Source organism: Esox lucius, chromosome 4 (genome assembly GCF_011004845.1).
Source record: "Esox lucius isolate fEsoLuc1 chromosome 4, fEsoLuc1.pri, whole genome shotgun sequence".
Lineage (NCBI taxonomy): Eukaryota > Metazoa > Chordata > Actinopteri > Esociformes > Esocidae > Esox > Esox lucius.
Window position 1 is genome coordinate 34,245,814 of NC_047572.1, and position 17,561 is coordinate 34,263,374.

General features: G+C 45.2%; 2 protein-coding genes across 3 annotated transcripts; one reads left to right on the forward strand and one right to left on the reverse strand.

The window, feature by feature from the left end:
* The first annotated feature begins 297 nt into the window (after positions 1 to 297).
* si:ch211-274f20.2 (calnexin) lies at positions 298 to 8,683 on the forward strand. The gene is made up of 12 exons (XM_029119357.2): positions 298 to 392; positions 541 to 602; positions 1,052 to 1,125; positions 2,475 to 2,533; positions 3,028 to 3,169; positions 4,037 to 4,118; positions 4,381 to 4,573; positions 5,415 to 5,674; positions 6,224 to 6,343; positions 6,933 to 7,083; positions 7,209 to 7,273; positions 7,986 to 8,683. The coding sequence occupies exons 1-12, from the start codon at positions 365 to 367 to the stop codon at positions 8,022 to 8,024; spliced, it is 1,275 nt and encodes a 424-aa protein (XP_028975190.1). The 5' UTR covers positions 298 to 364; the 3' UTR covers positions 8,025 to 8,683.
* Positions 8,684 to 8,761: 78 nt separating this feature from the next.
* Positions 8,762 to 17,551, reverse strand: sybl1 (synaptobrevin-like 1). Of its 2 annotated transcripts, none has more exons than XM_013132231.4 (8): positions 17,421 to 17,551; positions 14,935 to 15,105; positions 14,762 to 14,819; positions 14,320 to 14,457; positions 13,113 to 13,200; positions 12,970 to 13,037; positions 10,383 to 10,475; positions 8,762 to 9,993 (listed from the first exon to the last, which is right to left on the reverse strand). In XM_013132231.4, the coding sequence occupies exons 2-8, from the start codon at positions 15,078 to 15,080 to the stop codon at positions 9,925 to 9,927; spliced, it is 660 nt and encodes a 219-aa protein (XP_012987685.3). In that variant the 5' UTR covers positions 15,081 to 15,105; positions 17,421 to 17,551; the 3' UTR covers positions 8,762 to 9,924. The 2 variants fall into 2 exon arrangements, with proteins under 2 accessions (XP_012987685.3, XP_028975191.1); XM_029119358.2 differs by lacking the exon at positions 17,421 to 17,551 and adding an exon at positions 15,685 to 15,856.
* Between the last annotated feature and the right edge of the window lie 10 nt (positions 17,552 to 17,561).

Genomic DNA, 17,561 nt, shown 5'->3' on the forward strand with positions numbered 1-17,561 from the left:
GAAAACCTACAGGACAGTGGCTCTCCAGGAACAGGGTTGGCCAGCCCTGCAGTAGGCTGTAGTATAAATCAACAGAGGAACAGCAGCATTATATGCACTCACAGGTCAACAGTATAACAATCAAGTAAACACTTCAATGATGATGATGATTTTGACCAATGACAGCACAGCCGCTGATATTGGTCACAGAGCTCAGTGTCTCTGGTGGAGCCTGGCGGAACTAATGGTGACAAAGCTCCTTGGTTGCTACGATACAGCAGGCTGACGGACGAGGGGTCAGAGTCCAGCTGCAACAGTTAAAGGAAGTTCAGTTTTCCAGCGACCAAGCACTCTGTGGACGCCATCTGACCAGCTCAGCTCAATCATGACCCCACCACAGTGGTCAGCTTCAGGTAGGTCGCGCCACCGTAGACGATAGAACTCTGTGGTGATTATGACACCTGGATCTCAACACAGAATTAAAGTGGAGCTGCACATACACGTACTAATGGACTGTGTGTGTGTATGTGTGTGTGTGTGTATGTGTGTGCGCGCATACAGACATGGTGCTTGGTCTTCTGCTACTAACCTGTCTGTGTTTCACCATGGATGGTGGCGTTCAGGTCAGTCTGCTGATATCAGCTGTCATTCAAACTGGATCAATAATATTACACATATTAGTAATCATTAATATCACCTGTAATAGTTATCATTAATATTACCTGTATTAGTTATCAATAATACTAACTATATTAGTTATCATTAATATTAACTGTGTTAGTTATCATGAACTAGTAGAGTTATCAGTAATATTACCTGTGTTAGTTATCATGAACTAGTAGAGTTATCAGTAATATTACCTGTGTTATGTTGGTGTGGTTGTACTTTTCTGCCGAGGGGTTTTATTACCTGACACATTGACCCCTTTTAATCTATTAGCTATTATTTAACTATCTCTCATTCTCCTACCCCCTCACTTTCTCACTGCCCCTTTTTGTCATCCTCTCTCTGTTCCTTCACTGTCTCTCCCTTTTCTATTCATTTTTCTCTGTTTGTCTCTCCTGCCTGCTAGGCTTCCTACAGTCCTGATAAGATTCCGCTAGAAGCTCATTTTGCTGAGACATTTGACTCAGGTCCTCTGGACAGGTGATGTGTGTTCTACTGTAGTAATGTATATCCAGTGCTGTGTTCTACTGTAGTAATGTATATCCAGTGCTGTGTTCTACTGTAGTAATGTATATCCAGTGCTGTGTTCTACTGTAGTAATGTATATCCAGTGATGTGTTCTACTGTAGCAATGTATATCCAGTGCTGTGTTCTACTGTAGTAATGTATATCCAGTGCTATGTTCTACTGTAGTAATGTATATTCTGTGCTGTGTTCTACTGAAGTAATGTACACTGCTCAAAAAATTAAGGGAACAATTAAATCACACATTTGGGTCTTGATGAACTAAAATATTAAACTTTACTAAATCTTTACTGTACTTTGTGTAAATCGTTGAGAACAAAATGACATAACTGTCAATGGAACCCAAAATCCCCAACCGATTGTGGGCTGGATTCAAACTCACACTGAAATGTAAACAATTGAAACCACAGGCTGAATTTCATCAAGGCAACTCATAATGTGACTCAGTAGTGTATTTGGCCCCCATCTGCCTGTACGCACTCCCGACAATGTCTGGGCATGCTCCTGATGAGACGGCGGATGGTGTCCTGTGGGATCTCCTCCCAGACCTGGATCAGGGCATCAGTGAGCTCCTGGACAGTCTGTGGCACTATTTGGATGCACCGATACATAATGTCCCCGAGGTTCACAATTGGATTCACGTCTGGGGAACGCGAGGCCAGTCAATGGCAATCAACGCCTTCGTCATCCAGGAAGTGCCTACACACTCTGGCCCCATGAGGCCGGGCATTTTCCTGCACCAGGCGTCTCCAGACTCTTTCATGTCTGTCACATGATCAGTGTGAACCTGCTCTCATCTGTGAAGAGAACGGGGCGCCAGTTCTAGTGTTTTCTGGTAAATGCAAATCAAGCTGTACGGTGCTGGGCTGTGAGCACAGGTCCCGCTAGATGACCTCAGACTACAGTTTTTGTGGAGACTGGGCCAGCAAGGTGTTGATTCAAATCTGTGGCTGTGCTTATCGAGTAACTATTCTATTCAGTTCCCATTTATCCCTGTGGGTCAGCTTCAACTTCCGACCAATGTTCATCGATGCAGATGGAATGTGTCTGTGTTCAGTGTGCCGTCATGATTTTCGAAATCTATTGTCATGATTTTTGAAATCTATATGGAATCTATTTTCCTTTTTGTGGCTGATTTCCTTTTTGTGGCATTGTTTCCATGTGGTGTTTCAATTTATTTGTCGCCTGTATATCTTGATATAGTAGTAATTTGTATATAATAGTATTTAGTATTATATTTCTATTCAGTAGTACATTTGTATGTAGCATGATATTAATGAGTCATAATTCAATATGTGTTGTAGGAAATGGGTCCTGTCCAAGGCTATGAAACAGACAGACACTGAAGCTCTAAAGTATGATGGTATGTTGATCCATCCTTTGAATATAATCAGTTAAAGGTTAGAGGTCAGGTAGATGACACCTTAGGAGAGAATGTGTTAATGGTTAGAGGTCAGGTAAATTACCCTTTGGATGCAATTGGTTAGGATTAAAGACTAAGGGTCAGGTATAAAACAGAAAATAGTTTGGGTTGGATATAAAACACCTTAGGATACAAAATGTCAGAGTTGTTTTTATAAATATATGAGCTGAGGGAGGGGCTCCTCAACACAACATATAAATTCATACAGTAACATACATAATGCTACCATTTACAGTTCAATGTTGTCATTCAGTACAGCCCCCACTGCTCAACAGCCAGTGGTTTCAAGACACTGACTATTGTTTTTTCATGGTCATATAAGAGTGTTTCCACAGATGGAACATAGTCTTATCAGAGTTGTATCTTAGTCTTATCACAGCCTGAGTTAGATTACGTTTGGTTAAATGTAAAGTTCATGCATGTGTTCTGTCCAGGTCAGTGGGCACTGGAGGACCCAGAGGCAGAACTGCATCCTGGGAATAGAGCCCTGGTGATGAAGTCACCAGGAAAACATCATGCCATTTCAGCCTACCTCCACACACCCTTCACACACACACACACCCCGCTCTGCCTGCAGTGAGTACACACCCTTCACACACACACACACACACACACACACACACACACCCCGCTCTGCCTGCAGTGAGTACACATCCTTCACACACACACACACACACACCTACACACATCCACACACCCTTCACACACACATACATACACCCCGCTCTGCGTGCAGTGAGTACACGCATGCACACATACACACATAGACACACACACACACACACACACACACCCCGCTCTGCCTGCAGTGAGTACACACCCTTCACACACACACACACACACACACACACACACACACTGCTCTGCCTGCAGTGAGTACACACCCTTCACACACACACACACACACACACACACTGCTCTGCCTGCAGTGAGTACACACCCTTCACACACACACACACACACACACACACCCCGCTCTGCCTGCAGTGAGTACACACCCTTCACACACAAACACACACACACCCCGCTCTGCCTGCAGTCAGTACACACCCTTCACACACCCTTCACACACACACACACCCCGCTCTGCCTGCAGTGAGTACACACCCTACACACACACACACATTCACACACCCCGCTCTGCCTGCAGTGAGTACACACCCTTCACACACACACACACACATACACCCCGCTCTGCCTGCAGTGAGTACACATCCTTCACACACACACACACACACACACCTACACACATCCACACACCCTTCACACACACATACATACACCCCGCTCTGCGTGCAGTGAGTACACGCATGCACACATACACACATAGACACACACACATACTGAGTTTGGGGTGAGGTTCCAGTATGAAATACAATGAAACCCACATGTAACCACTAACTACTGACTGTTGTGTGTCTCTGTCTGTCTGGCTGTTTGTAGATATGAGGTGAGATTTGGGAAAGGTGTAGAATGCAGTGGTGCCTACATCAAACTCCTGACTCAGACACATCAACTACGACTGGTGAGCCTACCTAACCCTTAACCCTCAACTACCAAGCTACCTAACCCCTAACTACCAAGCTACCTAACCCATAACTACTAAACTATCTAACCCATAACTACTAAACTATCTAACCCCCAACTACTAAACTACTTAACTCCTAACCCCCAACTACTAAACTATCTAACCCCCAACTACTAAACTACTTAACTCCTAACCCCCAACTACTAAACTATCCAACCCCCAACTGTGTGTGTGTGTGTGCGTGTGTGCGCGTGTGTAGGGCCAGTTCAGTGAATCCACTCCGTACTCTGTGATGTTTGGCCCTGATAAGTGCGGTAAAATCCACCAGCTCCACCTCATCGTCAGGGTAACCGACCCAAGCAACGGAGGTTACCGGGAAACACACGCCCCCCAACCTGTAGATGACCTGGCATCATACTTCACTGACCGACAATCACACCTCTACACGCTACGTTAGTATGAGCCTGGTGGTCAGGCGATCATTCCACCATAATTCAGACAGAAAGTGCAACATATTAGTTAAGAGATCTTATGCACAGCAGTGTACATGAAATGTCTTGGCATTAGGTTCTGCTCCTCTGGGGTAACTCACTGCCATCACTTGATAATGTATACAATACTTCTAATAACAATATCAACACCGTAATGTCATTAACAGGTTCTGTTCCTCTGGGGTAACTCACTGCCATCACTTGATAATGTATACAATACTTCTAATAACAATATCAACACTGTAATGTCATTAACAGGTTCTGTTCCTCTGGGGTAACTCAGTGCCATCACATGATAATGTATACAATACTTCTAATAACAGTATCAACACCGTAATGTCATTAACAGGTTCTGCTCCTCTGGGGTAACTCAGTGCCATCACATGATAATGTATACAATACTTCTAATAACAATATAAACACCGTAATGTCATTAACAGGTTCTGCTCCTCTGGAGTAACTCAGTGCCATCACATGATAATGTATACAATACTACTAATAACAATGTCAACACTGTAATATTATTAATAGGTTCTGCTCCTCTGGGGTAACTCACTGCCATCACATGATAATGTATACAATACTACTAATAACAATATCAACACTGTTGATATCACCCTGATATTTTTAATAGCAATCTCGATAGACAATGTGCAAGGTACACAGAATCAAAACAGATGGTTGGCAAACGAAACCACCAGCTGGGGCCAAAACACCTCAAGCCCAAATCTACACCATTCACAACACACCTAAACCTAAACCCAAACCCTAAACCTTACATTTCATTTGTCTGTGTGTCTAGATCTGTATGCAGACAGCAGATATGAGATCTTCATCGACCAAGCACTGGTCAGTCATGGCCAGCTACTGACAAATGAACTCCCGATCACTGGATCCCCAGAGAGACAACAACAGTTGTCTGAGTTTAGAGTGGAGTCTGTGGGGGCACTGGGTTTGGAGCTGTGGTCGTTGTCAGGGGAAGTCATATTTGACAACATCCTGTTGACCGATGACCTAAAGCTGGCTGAGAGATGGACGCAGAACACCTGGGGACAAAAACAAGTCTGTCTCTATTCCTGCTATCATTCCTTCCCATTCTCTCTCTGACAGTCTCCCTCTCTCCCTCATTCAAATTCAGAAAGGTATTAACATGGAGATGTGTCTTTTTTACATTTTCTCTTACTAACGCTGACAACCTTCTCTTATAATGATATAAAATGTGTATGAGTCCCATTCCTGTCACCATGGAGAAATACAGTACTAATCATAATATCTCAGTACTGACTATCATATCTCAGTACTGACCATGATATCTACCAATACTATGATATCTCAGTACTGACCAGGATATCTCAATATTGACTTGATTACATTATCATTAACCTTCTACGCATTATCAATAAGAGTAACCTTCCACACATTATCACTAACAGTAACCTTCACTACATTATCACAAACAGTAACAGAGTTGTTACAGTAACCTTAACAAGAGTTTCACGGAATAACCATATTTCAATCTGTCACAGTCTACTATGTTTTTTTTCCACCTTATTTTTGGAACACACTTCTGCCAGCAGTGACACTGGTGTTTGTGTTTGTGTTCTTTCTCAGCCCGGACGTTTGGAGCGTCTCTTCATAGTGACCAGCTCTCGGCCGTGGCTATGGGGCGTCTATGTGTTCACAATAGGACTGCCGCTCATTCTCTTCATCAGCTACATGTGGCCGGACAAAGTAAACACACATCATTTTGTACTATAATTGGGGGGACATTTATGGGTCCAAAATGTCTTCCAATCATAACACTTGTTTTCCTGACCCTTAAACCTAACTGTAACTCTAAACCCAAATATTAACCTTACCCTAACCATAACTATAACTCTAAACATAAATATCAACCCAACCATAACCATAACTATAACTCTAAACATAAATATCAACCCAACCATAACCATAACTGTAACTCTAAACATAAATATCAACCCAACCATAACCATAACCATAACTGTAACTCTAAACATAAATATCAACCCAACCATAACCATAACTATAACTCTAAAAATAAATATCAACCCAACCATAACCAGAACTATAACCCTAAACATAAATATCAACCCAACCATAACCATAACTATAACTCTAAAAATAAAAATCAACCCAACCATAACTGTAACTCTAAACATTAATATCAACCCAACCATAACTTTAAACATAAATATCAACCTAACTTTAGGCCCAGGAGTGCTCAGTGTCCACACTTCTCCAGATTTGCCAGGGGTTACTGTACTACACACTAAATACTGCTAGTGTCTGTGTGTATCAGAGGTTTGGGCCCGCGGATCAGGATTACTACTATAAGAAGAATGATGATCCTCAGCCAGATAGCCAATCAGAAACAGAACAGCAAAATGGCCAAACAGAGACAGACCAGCCAGGCGTCCTATCTAGCAGTCCAACTAGACTGGCAGGTTATGGTGAGTTATTTTAAATACTTTATTTAAACCTACATATTGCATTCCACTCAAACATTATTGAAGCTCTGGTCCCTCAGGGGTACAGGAAGCATCTCCTCTATATTCAGGGTTTGTAATGTGTGTAGGTGCATTAAGCAGAGCTCGGGCCTGGAGGAGAGAAGCTCAGAGGAAGTCGGACCTGGAAATGAAGGTGATTACATCATGTTCTGTGTTGAGTCACTGATGTAAATGTATGGATGTATATCCTCACTGAGGGTCACTGGTGAGTCTCTATCTATGTATTATAAAGGCAGCATCATAGACGGTTACTTTTAAAGTGTCTCTGTGTAAAGTCTTTAAAGAGGGTTACTGTGCATGGATCTATGTGTTGTATATCTTTATCGATGGTTGATATGTGTTTTATGTTTTCATAGATGGTTACTAATTCTATCTATGTGTTGTACATCTTTATAGATGGTTGATATGTGTTTTATGTTTTCATAGATGGTTACTAATTCTATCTATGTGTTGTATGTCTTTATAGATGGTTGCTATGTGCGTATATGTGTTGTATGTCTTTATAGATGGTTGCTATGTGCGTATATGTGTTGTATGTCTTTATAGATGGTTGCTATGTGCGTATATGTGTTGTATGTCTTTATAGATGGTTGCTATGTGCGTATATGTGTTGTTCGTCTTTATAGATGGTTGCTATGTGCGTATGTGTTGTACGTCTTTATAGATGGTTGCTATGTGCGTATGTGTTGTACGTCTTTATAGATGGTTGCTATGTGCGTATATGTGTTGTACGTCTTTATAGATGGTTGCTATGTGCGTATATGTGTTGTATGTCTTTATAGATGGTTGCTATGTGCGTATATGTGTTGTTCGTCTTTATAGATGGTTGCTATGTGTGTCCACAGACTGAGGGACAATGCCCGACCCGCCAGAAGACCAACTGACAGAGGCCTGATGTATATCCATGTGGCTTCACAGGGTCCAGCAATGTTGTTGTAACATCTTCGGTTCTATCAGCCGTTTGGCGTGAGACGACGCAGCTTCCAGGCTGTGTTCTTCAGCCGGTCATGGAGACACTGCCTGAGACACTGAGACTTTGGACTCACATCAAAAGTGACAGCGTTAAAGTGTCCACATCTGAAGAGTCAAAATCATTCACTAGCCCTGTTGATACCTGTAGTTAACATTCCTCCTGACCGGGTCTGTTGATACCTGTAGTTAACATTCCTCCTGACTGGGTCTGTTGATACCCTTAGTTAACATTCCTCCTGACCGGGTCTGTTGATACCTGTAGTTAACATTCCTCCTGACCGGGTCTGTTGATACCTGTAGTTAACATTCCTCCTGACTGGGTCTGTTGATTCCTGTAGTTAACATTCCTCCTGACTGGGTCTGTTTCACTAGTAAGAGCTGACAATGAATCAGTATTAACTATCGATTCTCTAACTACGTGGCTAAAATCTGAATGGGGAAACGATTGGGTAAAAAGCTAAAAGTTAGATGCAGGTATAAACATGACCAGTAATTGCAATGGTTGGACAGTGTACAAGAGTTCGCAATTAAACAGACCTTCTGAAACCAAAAGCTTCTTGATCATGATCAATCACTCCTGTTGTTTCATGTGCTCATATAAACTGAACACCATTTAGCAAAGCATCCTGTAGAAATCAAGGAAGCAGAATATATCTTATATTTTTATTTCAAATCTGGATGTACAATAATTAAATAATTACATGATTATAAACCATATGCAAAAAAAGCATGTCAAAGTGCATCACATAATAATGTACATTGGAGAAGCAAAAAGAATGGAAGGTTAGGGGTCTGGTTAAAACAAACTATTATATAATGTACAATGAAATATTCTCTATTGATTAGTAACAGCAGGCTATTTTGTGCAGTCAATCACTTTTTATAATATCATACAATTTAACAGAGAAATATTGTAACTGTTGCCTTGACAACAAAAACAGAACACACCATCACAGAGTGACACACCTAGACATGGCCTGATCTCCATGGTAACGAGACGGTGCAGTTCAGTGGGGGGGGGGGGGGGGGGGGTCAGACAGAGGGTCAGAGAGTGTAAAGGCCCCAACACACCTGATGTAAACACACAGATACTTCTCATCCCTTCATCCCTCACTTGTTTGTGGCTAATATTTTCTGCATTTGTGTCACTCCGTTCACAAGAGAGGTGTTGCAGGCCTCATGGCACAGTGATGTTAAAGGGATCTCCTAATGCTTCTATCTAGGAAAAGGACAGCTGTTAAAGGGATCTTTATATGGTTCTGGGAACAGGAGGATTGTGATGAAGGACAGACTCTCTTTCAGCAGCTCCAGTCTGAAGTGGCTTAGTCTGCTAGGCTGGACTGGAGATGTAGACTAGTTAAGTCTGCTGGGAGACTGGTTAGAAAGCCTGCACACCCAGACAGCTCTGCCCTGCGCTGGGCCCATGTGCTGTAGAGCAGGGTGGTTAGACGGGTTGGGCTGTAGATGGGGTGGTCTGATGGAAACATCCCAGGTCAGTATAATATACTCTCCTGCTGAGCTCACATCTCTTCAGGCCCCATGTCTTCTCACAGAGGATACAGAACACTCCTCAGTTGTCTTTTTTCAGGAATAAAAAAGCTAATAATGAAAATGTTAAAATCTGGTTGTGATGCCGTCTGTCTGAAGAGGATGATGGATGGACTGAAAGAAAGGAGACAGGTGGCAGGAGGGGAGGGTTCTGTGATCACAGAACAGTGGTTATAGTTTCCTGTGGGTCCACTGAAATCTTTGTTTCTCCCCCTCTGCTCCATCTTTCTCCCCCTCTGCTCCATCTTTCTCCCCCTCTGGCCCTCATTTCTTGACACAGTTGGGCCAGGTGAGTCCTCCACAGGCAGCAGAAACGATGATATAAAGGACCACCTGAGGAGAACAAACTCACCAATGACACAAGCACAGCAATGACAGACAGAACTCACCAATGACACAAGCACAGTAATGACAGACAGAACTCACCAATGACACAAGCACAGTAATGACAGACAGAACTCACCAATTAAACAAGCACAGTAATGACAGACAGAACTCACCAATGACACAAGCACATTAATGACAGACAGAACTCACCAATTGAACAAGCACAGTAATGACAGACAGAACTCACCAATTGAACAAGCACAGTAATGACAGACAGAACTCACCAATGACACAAGCACAGTAATGACAGACAGAACTCACCAATTAAACAAGCAGAGTAATGACAGACAGAACTCACCAATGACACAAGCACAGTAATGACAGACAGAACTCACCAATGACACGGTCACGACGATGACAGTCAGTTTGAGGTTCTTCATGCACATGGCTCTGGCCAGGTTGCGACTGGTTGTCTTGAAACTCACGGACTGAATAGAGGAACAGACTGTATTTTAGATGATTTGGTTGTAACCATATAATACAGTTACATAATGTTAAAGGGGGTGTAGACTTTTTCTAAATGTTCTTGTGTTAGTGGCTCAGAGTTTAATGCATTTAAACGTAGACATGTTTCCCCTTATCTACACACCACACCTGAAAAGGCATTTACATAATTGTGAAATTAAATTCTATCTACTTACATACAGTGCCTTTGGAAAAAATTCTAACTTCTTCATATTCTCCACATTTTGTTGCGACAGGCCTAAACCAGTCCTAAGCCAGCGCAGCTAGGCCTAAACCAGTCCTAAGCCAGCGTACAGTAGTCCTAAACCAGTTTTACCCAAATTACAGTAGGCCTAATCCAGTCCTAACCCAGAGTACAGTAGGCCTAATCCAGTCCTAACCCAGCATACATTAGTCCTAAACCAGTCCAAAACCAACATACAGTAGTCCTAAACCAGCGTTCTTCCCACAGATGTTCGATGGGGTTCAACTCCAGCCTTTGGTTGGCCACTTCAGCATAATGGTCCAATGTTGTGTTGTCATGGCTGTGTACTTCAGGTCGTTGTTGTGCTGAAAGATGGATCTTTGCCAAAGTATAAAGCCCTGTGCGCAACTTCGTTACACACTTTACCAGATCTATGCTTCAACACAGTTCTCTCTCTGAGCTCTACAGAGAATTCCTTGGATGTCATGACTTGTCACGTGTCACTCTTATATTCAGTGGTATGGGACCCGATATTCAGGTGTTTGGGACCCGGTATTCAGGTGTTTGGGACCCGATATTCAGGTGTTTGGGAAGCTATTTAATTTCATGGCATATGAATGTTTTTTTTCTTTCATGGCATTAATTCAATAACCATCAATGAAGGTGATGATAACTAACTTTTTCATCAAGTGAAAAGACGACAGAATCGTGGAATTCGGTAGTCGCTGGACTCCTTAGAGGATTGTGTTAAACTGACTAAAGTTTCTTATTAAGTTTACCTCCAACATAGCGTCTATGAACTATGGCTTTTGCCACTGGCCGTTTTAACATCTTATTAGCCGGTAATAGGCTTACTAGTATCTACTAACTTCCTAGGAATAATCATAAGAATTGAGCAAATGCTAGCGAGACTGAAGATGAACTTATCCATGCCAAAAACAGTCGCAATATAACCGTATAGTTTCAGTTAAGGCTTAAGATATAACTTCTGTAGGTTTAACCCAGCATATGTGTTAGTCTATTCTGATCCAAAACGCATGCACAGATGCGTACTTTGAAAATCCACCAGAAACAGTCGTAATATGACTGTAAACTGCCAGCAGATTTTTGTCTATACAGAACAACTCATAATGCGTCCTTGGCTTTGCCTGCGAGGAGATAAGAAATCAGGACCTATTGTTTGCATGTCTGCTTCTCTAACCACTACGCTATTTAACATGGTGTAGTCAGTCAGTCAGTCAATTACTCAGTCACTCAGTAAGAGACATTCGCTCTTCTTGGCCGGCTCTGTTTATACGGTCCTGCAAAAACAAGTTTTTGCTTTGTCAATGTGGAGTATTGTGCGTAAATGGCTTGCAAAATATATATTAAACAGATTATGAATCACATCATGCAAAACACCAAAAATGTGGAGAAAGAGTCTGAATACTTTCTGAAGGCACTGTGTGTATATAGAAGTATGAAATATCCTAATGGGATAAGCTTCCACAACATGAGTTAATGCTTAGCGAAAGCACCTTTGGCAGTAATTACAGCAGTTTGGTCTCTGCCAACTTTGCACACCTACATCTGGCAATACTTGACCGTTCTTCTTAGACTGTTGATGACCAGCACTCTTCAAGTCATGGCACAAATTTTGGATTGGGCATAGATTGGTGGTCTGCCTGGGCTACTCAAGGACATTAACCTTTCTATTCTTTAGCCACTTAGAGCTTTGTGTGTGTGTGTGATTTCGGTTGTTTTTATGCTGAAAACTGAACTACTGCCAGATTTTTGCAGTCCAAGACATTTTCCACAAAGACTATTCCATACATTGCATCTCAGAAGATGAGAAAAATCCCCATAACTTTGCACTTTGAGTGATGTTCAGTGTTTGGTTTATGACAAATGTACCACTTCGCATTTAGGCCAAAAAGTGAAATTATAATTTTGGCAGATTATAACACGTTGGGCCACATTGCTTCAGAAACTCTTGTGTGTTGTCACTTCTGCCAGTCTTGGCCATAAAAACCTGTTGCTCTATCAAAAGTTCCATTGCCGTCGAGGTGGGGTATTTAATCAGTTTTGCTTGTTATATTCTAGTATGGAAGGATGGTCTGCAGGGTTACCTTAATAGTGTTCCTGACTGTGGTCAAACGGACATTAAGGAACCCCTCCCCTGTTCTCACAAACTTGTCCCTTAACTCCTATTATAATTATTATACCATCATAGTAGTATTATAAATTAATGTAAAAGGGGAAGTAGAATAGTGTAGTAGAACAATGAGACTTACAGAGTCTACCAGGTTCTCTGTTTTATCTATCAGCAACTCCAACTTCTCCCCCCTCTGGGCTACCAGGTCTGTGGACACACATACAGTAACATTTCAGAGGGAGCAGGAGACAGAGACAGTAACTCTTGTTCATATCAACTCACCAATGTTGCGGACCATAATGCCTTTCAGGTCATCCACCTGCAACTGGGCCTCAGTCAGACGATCTGTTGGAGGAGAAGAGTGGTGCTTCTACAAAGAGAGGAGGGGTGGTGGAGTGAGAGAAACAGAGGGAGGAGGGGAGGAGTAGAGGGAGGTGGAGAGAGGGAGGTGGAGGGGGGTGGAGAGAAAGAGATGTAAAAATAAGGAGGGGAAGAACAAGGGAGGGAGAAGAGAGCAGAGATAGAAAGAGAGATGAGAAAGTGATAGAGGGAGACAAGTAGAAGAGGGAAGGAAAGCCAGTATCAGTGGCATCATGTGATAAACAATGGACAAACAGTCCTCACAAAAAACAAAAACGCAGTGTGTGTGTGTGTGGTGAGTGTGTGTGTGGTGAGTGTGTACGTTAACACGCGTGTGTGTGTGTGTGTGTGTGTATGTGTCTGTGTGCGTGCGTCTGTATGTGTGTGTCATGTGGTGAGAGTGTATAAGTTCACACGTGTGTTTGTGTGTGTACGTGTGCATGTGTGTGTCTGTCATGTGCTCAGTCAGTTGCCCCATAGTTGTCACGCTCCCCTCACAAGCCTCTGCCACTCCTTCATATTCCTTCCAGTCATAATCTCCTCCCACTACACCCCCTGCCCTGGCCCTTCTGCCCTCCTCCCGCTACACCCCCTGCCCTGGCCCTTCTGCCCTCCTCCCGCTACACCCCCTGCCCTGGCCCTTCTGCCCTCCTCCCGCTACACCCCCTGCCCTGGCCCTTCTGCCCTCCTCCCGCTACACCCCCTGCCCTGGCCCTTCTGCCCTTCTGCCCTCCTCCCGCTACACCCCCTGCCCTGGCCCTTCTGCCCTCCTCCCGCTACACCCCCTGCCCTGGCCCTTCTGCCCTCCTCCCGCTACACCCCCTGCCCTGGCCCTTCTGCCCTCCTCCCGCCACACCCCCTGCCCTGGCCCTTCTGCCCTTCTGCCCTCCTCCCGCTACACCCCCTGCCCTGGCCCTTCTGCCCTCCTCCCGCCACACCCCCTGCCCTGGCCCTTCTGCCCTTCTGCCCTCCTCCTGCTACACCCCCTGCCCTGGCCCTTCTGCCCTCCTCCCGCTACACCCCCTGCCCTGGCCCTTCCAGCACAGCTGGAGAATGTGTGTGTACGTTTCTAATACTCTCAAAGATGACTCGCATTCAATGTGTGTGTGTGTGTGTGTGTGTGTCTTACCATTTGAACCATTAGAGTGGATGAGAACTCTGAGTTCATAGCATAGGGCAGGGCGGTCTGGGCCCGGGAACCATACGTTGTCTGGAAACGCTTCTTAACCTCCCCCAGGAAGCTGAAGGCACGCGACCGCTCAAAGTCCTGACACACACAGAGTTAACAAACCTGCAGTCCTGACACACACAGAGTTAACAAACCTGCAGTCCTGACACACACAGAGTTTACAAACCCGCAGTCCTGACACACACAGAGTTAACAAACCTGCAGTCCTGACACACACAGAGTTAACAAACCTGCAGTCCTGACACACACAGAGTTAACAAACCTGCAGTCCTGACACACACATAGAGAATGGACAGTTACTCAGAAACATATGTCTTTGTACACACACAAACACGCTACTCACACACGCTACTCACACACGCTACTCACACACGCTACTCACGTCATCGGTGATGCAGAGGTAAATGATCCTGTCATGGCAGATATAGTGAAAGAGGTAGCTGGAATAGAATATAAAACAAATGTTCTCCTCCAGATAGATGAAATGTAAGTCCAACATTAAAATTGGTGTCAAATGTGCATTTGTGTGTGTGTTTAAGTGTGTGGTAGTCATACCTGCCATGGCTATAGGTGAGCTTGTTGTTTTCTGATGGTATTTTGGCAAGGATCTGTTCTGTCACCTCTAGGAAGTTACCGCCACACCATGCATGCTTGGCCAAGATGGTACTTCCACGGGCAACCACCGCAAACAGAATCGCCATGGTTACAGACAGGAGCAGGGATTCACTATGAGAAGAGAACGGAACAGATGGAGGGGATGGATTGATGAAGGTTCGGGTTAGGGAAAAGAGGAATGTCAGGAGAAGGGCCAACAGAAGGAGCGATGTCAGGAGAAGGGCCAACAGAAGGAGCGATGTCAGGAGAAGGGCCAACAGAAGGAGCGATGTCAGGAGAAGGGCCAACAGAAAGAGCGATGTCAGGAGAAGGGCCAACAGAAGGAGCGATGTCAGGAGAAGGGCCAACAGAAGGAGCGATGTCAGGAGAAGGGCCAACAGAAGGAGCGATGTCAGGAGAAGGGCCAACAGAAGGAGCGATGTCAGGAGAAGGGCCAACAGAAAGAGCGATGTCAGGAGAAGGGCCAACAGAAAGAGCGATGTCAGGAGAAGGGCCAACAGAAGGAGCGATGTCAGGAGGAAGGGCCAACAGAAGGAGCGATGTCAGGAGAAGGGCCAACAGAAGGAGCGATGTTAGGAGAAGGGCCAACAGAAGGAGCGATGTTAGGAGAAGGGCCAATAGAAGCAGGGAGGAATAGCAGTAAGAGGTGGAGGGATGGACTTTAGGAGGACATGAGCCCCTGAATCACACCTTAAATCTACCAGGCCCAAATGACTCGTAGCTGTCCCTGCCCGAAGTTCTCCTGGTTGAGCTGCCGATCAGGTTGCTGCCGGATGACTCGAGGCCTCAGTCCACACCCCACCTGACTGTCCCGGTCCTGTCCCAGTCCACACCCCACCTGACTGTCCCGGTCCTGTCCCAGTCCACACCCCACCTGACTGTCCCAGTCCTGCCCCAGTCCACACCCCACCTGACTGTCCCAGTCCTGCCCCAGTCCACACCCCACCTGACTGTCCCGGTCCTGTCCCAGTCCACACCCCACCTGACTGTCCCAGTCCTGCCCCAGTCCACACCCCACCTGACTGTCCCAGTCCTGCCCCAGTCCACACCCCACCTGACTGTCCCAGTCCTGCCCCAGTCCACACCCCACCTGACTGTCCCGGTCCTGTCCCAGTCCACACCCCACCTGACTGTCCCAGTCCTGCCCCAGTCCACACACCACCTGACTGTCCCAGTCCTGCCCCAGTCCACACCCCACCTGACTGTCCCGGTCCTGTCCCAGTCCACACCCCACCTGACTGTCCCGGTCCTGTCCCAGTCCACACCCCACCTGACTGTCCCGGTCCTGCCCCAGTCCACACACCACCTGACTGTCCCGGACCTGTCCCAGTCCACACCCCACCTGACTGTCCCGGTCCTGCCCCAGTCCACACCCCACCTGACTGTCCCGGTCCTGCCCCAGTCCACACCCCACCTGACTGTCCCGGTCCTGCCCCAGTCCACACCCCACCTGACTGTCCTGGACCTGTCCCAGTCCACACCCCACCTGACTGTCCCGGTCCTGCCCCAGTCCACACCCCACCTGACTGTCCCGGTCCTGCCCCAGTCCACACACCACCTGACTGTCCTGGACCTGTCCCAGTCCACACCCCACCTGACTGTCCCGGTCCTGTCCCGGTCCACACCCCACCTGACTGTCCCAGTCCTGCCCCAGTCCACACACCACCTGACTGTCCTGGACCTGTCCCAGTCCACACCCCACCTGACTATCCCAGTCTTGTCCCAGTCCACATCCCACCTGACTGTCCCAGCCCACACCCCACTGGACTGTCCCGGTCCTGTCCCAGTCCACACCCCACTGGACTGTCCCAGTCCTGTTTCTCTCAAATTTTTGGACCCTACAAGGGAATTCTTCCTATGTTTCCCCACAGTGTGTGCATTAACTGTTGTTGTTGTTTGCTCTTTGGGGTTTTAGAAGCCCTTTGTGATAACTGCTGATGTAAAAAGGGCTTTATAAAATATATTGACTAATTGATGGACACAACAGAGGTGGAACATAACAGGTTAACAACAAGTTGCTAGATAGGTAACGGTTGCCAAGGCAACGACCATTACAGTGAATTAACTACTATAGCTAATTAAAGAACGCGAACTAACTAATCTAATACACTAGCTAGCCATTACCCTGCCTGGTGAGCATCGGGTGTCATGAGCTTTAGGAGCAAAGCAAAGAGATTTAGGAGCATAGCAAACTTTACAACTATCACTTTTGGTGTGAATAAAACGAAAGCGAGTTAGCTGATTACAACACAATCATGACGTTAGTTTCGCTAGCTAACGTTAACAAACTGACTGGGTGGGTAAGGGCTAGCTAGTAGCAACAAACTCAGCTAATACGTTTCCCCCGATGGTTATGGCACATCCTAGATAACAAAAAGCGAAAATTTTTCTTGAAGTAATAATCGATAAAACGACATAATGCATACCTGCGAGGCTGAGCAGTTATCTAAACGATGTATTTTCAACATTTAAACAAAGATTTCGGTAATCCTCTTAAATGACTTCTGCTTTCCAGACCCATCAGACGCTTTATTTGGTTCCACCGAGGGAAATGTAGTTCTTTTACT

Coding starts and splice junctions, on each gene's coding strand:
- si:ch211-274f20.2 (XM_029119357.2), top strand. CDS start 365: ATGACCCCACCACAGTGGTCAGCTTCAG. Junction 3,170..4,036: donor CACACCCCGCTCTGCCTGCA/GTGAGTACACAC, acceptor GGCTGTTTGTAG/ATATGAGGTGAGATTTGGGA. Junction 4,119..4,380: donor AGACACATCAACTACGACTG/GTGAGCCTACCT, acceptor GCGCGTGTGTAG/GGCCAGTTCAGTGAATCCAC.
- sybl1 (XM_013132231.4), bottom strand. CDS start 15,080: ATGGCGATTCTGTTTGCGGTGGTTGCCCGTGGAAGTACCATCTTGGCC. Junction 14,820..14,934: donor CTCACCTATAGCCATGGCAG/GTATGACTACCA, acceptor ATTCTATTCCAG/CTACCTCTTTCACTATATCT. Junction 14,458..14,761: donor ACCTCTGCATCACCGATGAC/GTGAGTAGCGTG, acceptor TGTGTGTGTCAG/GACTTTGAGCGGTCGCGTGC.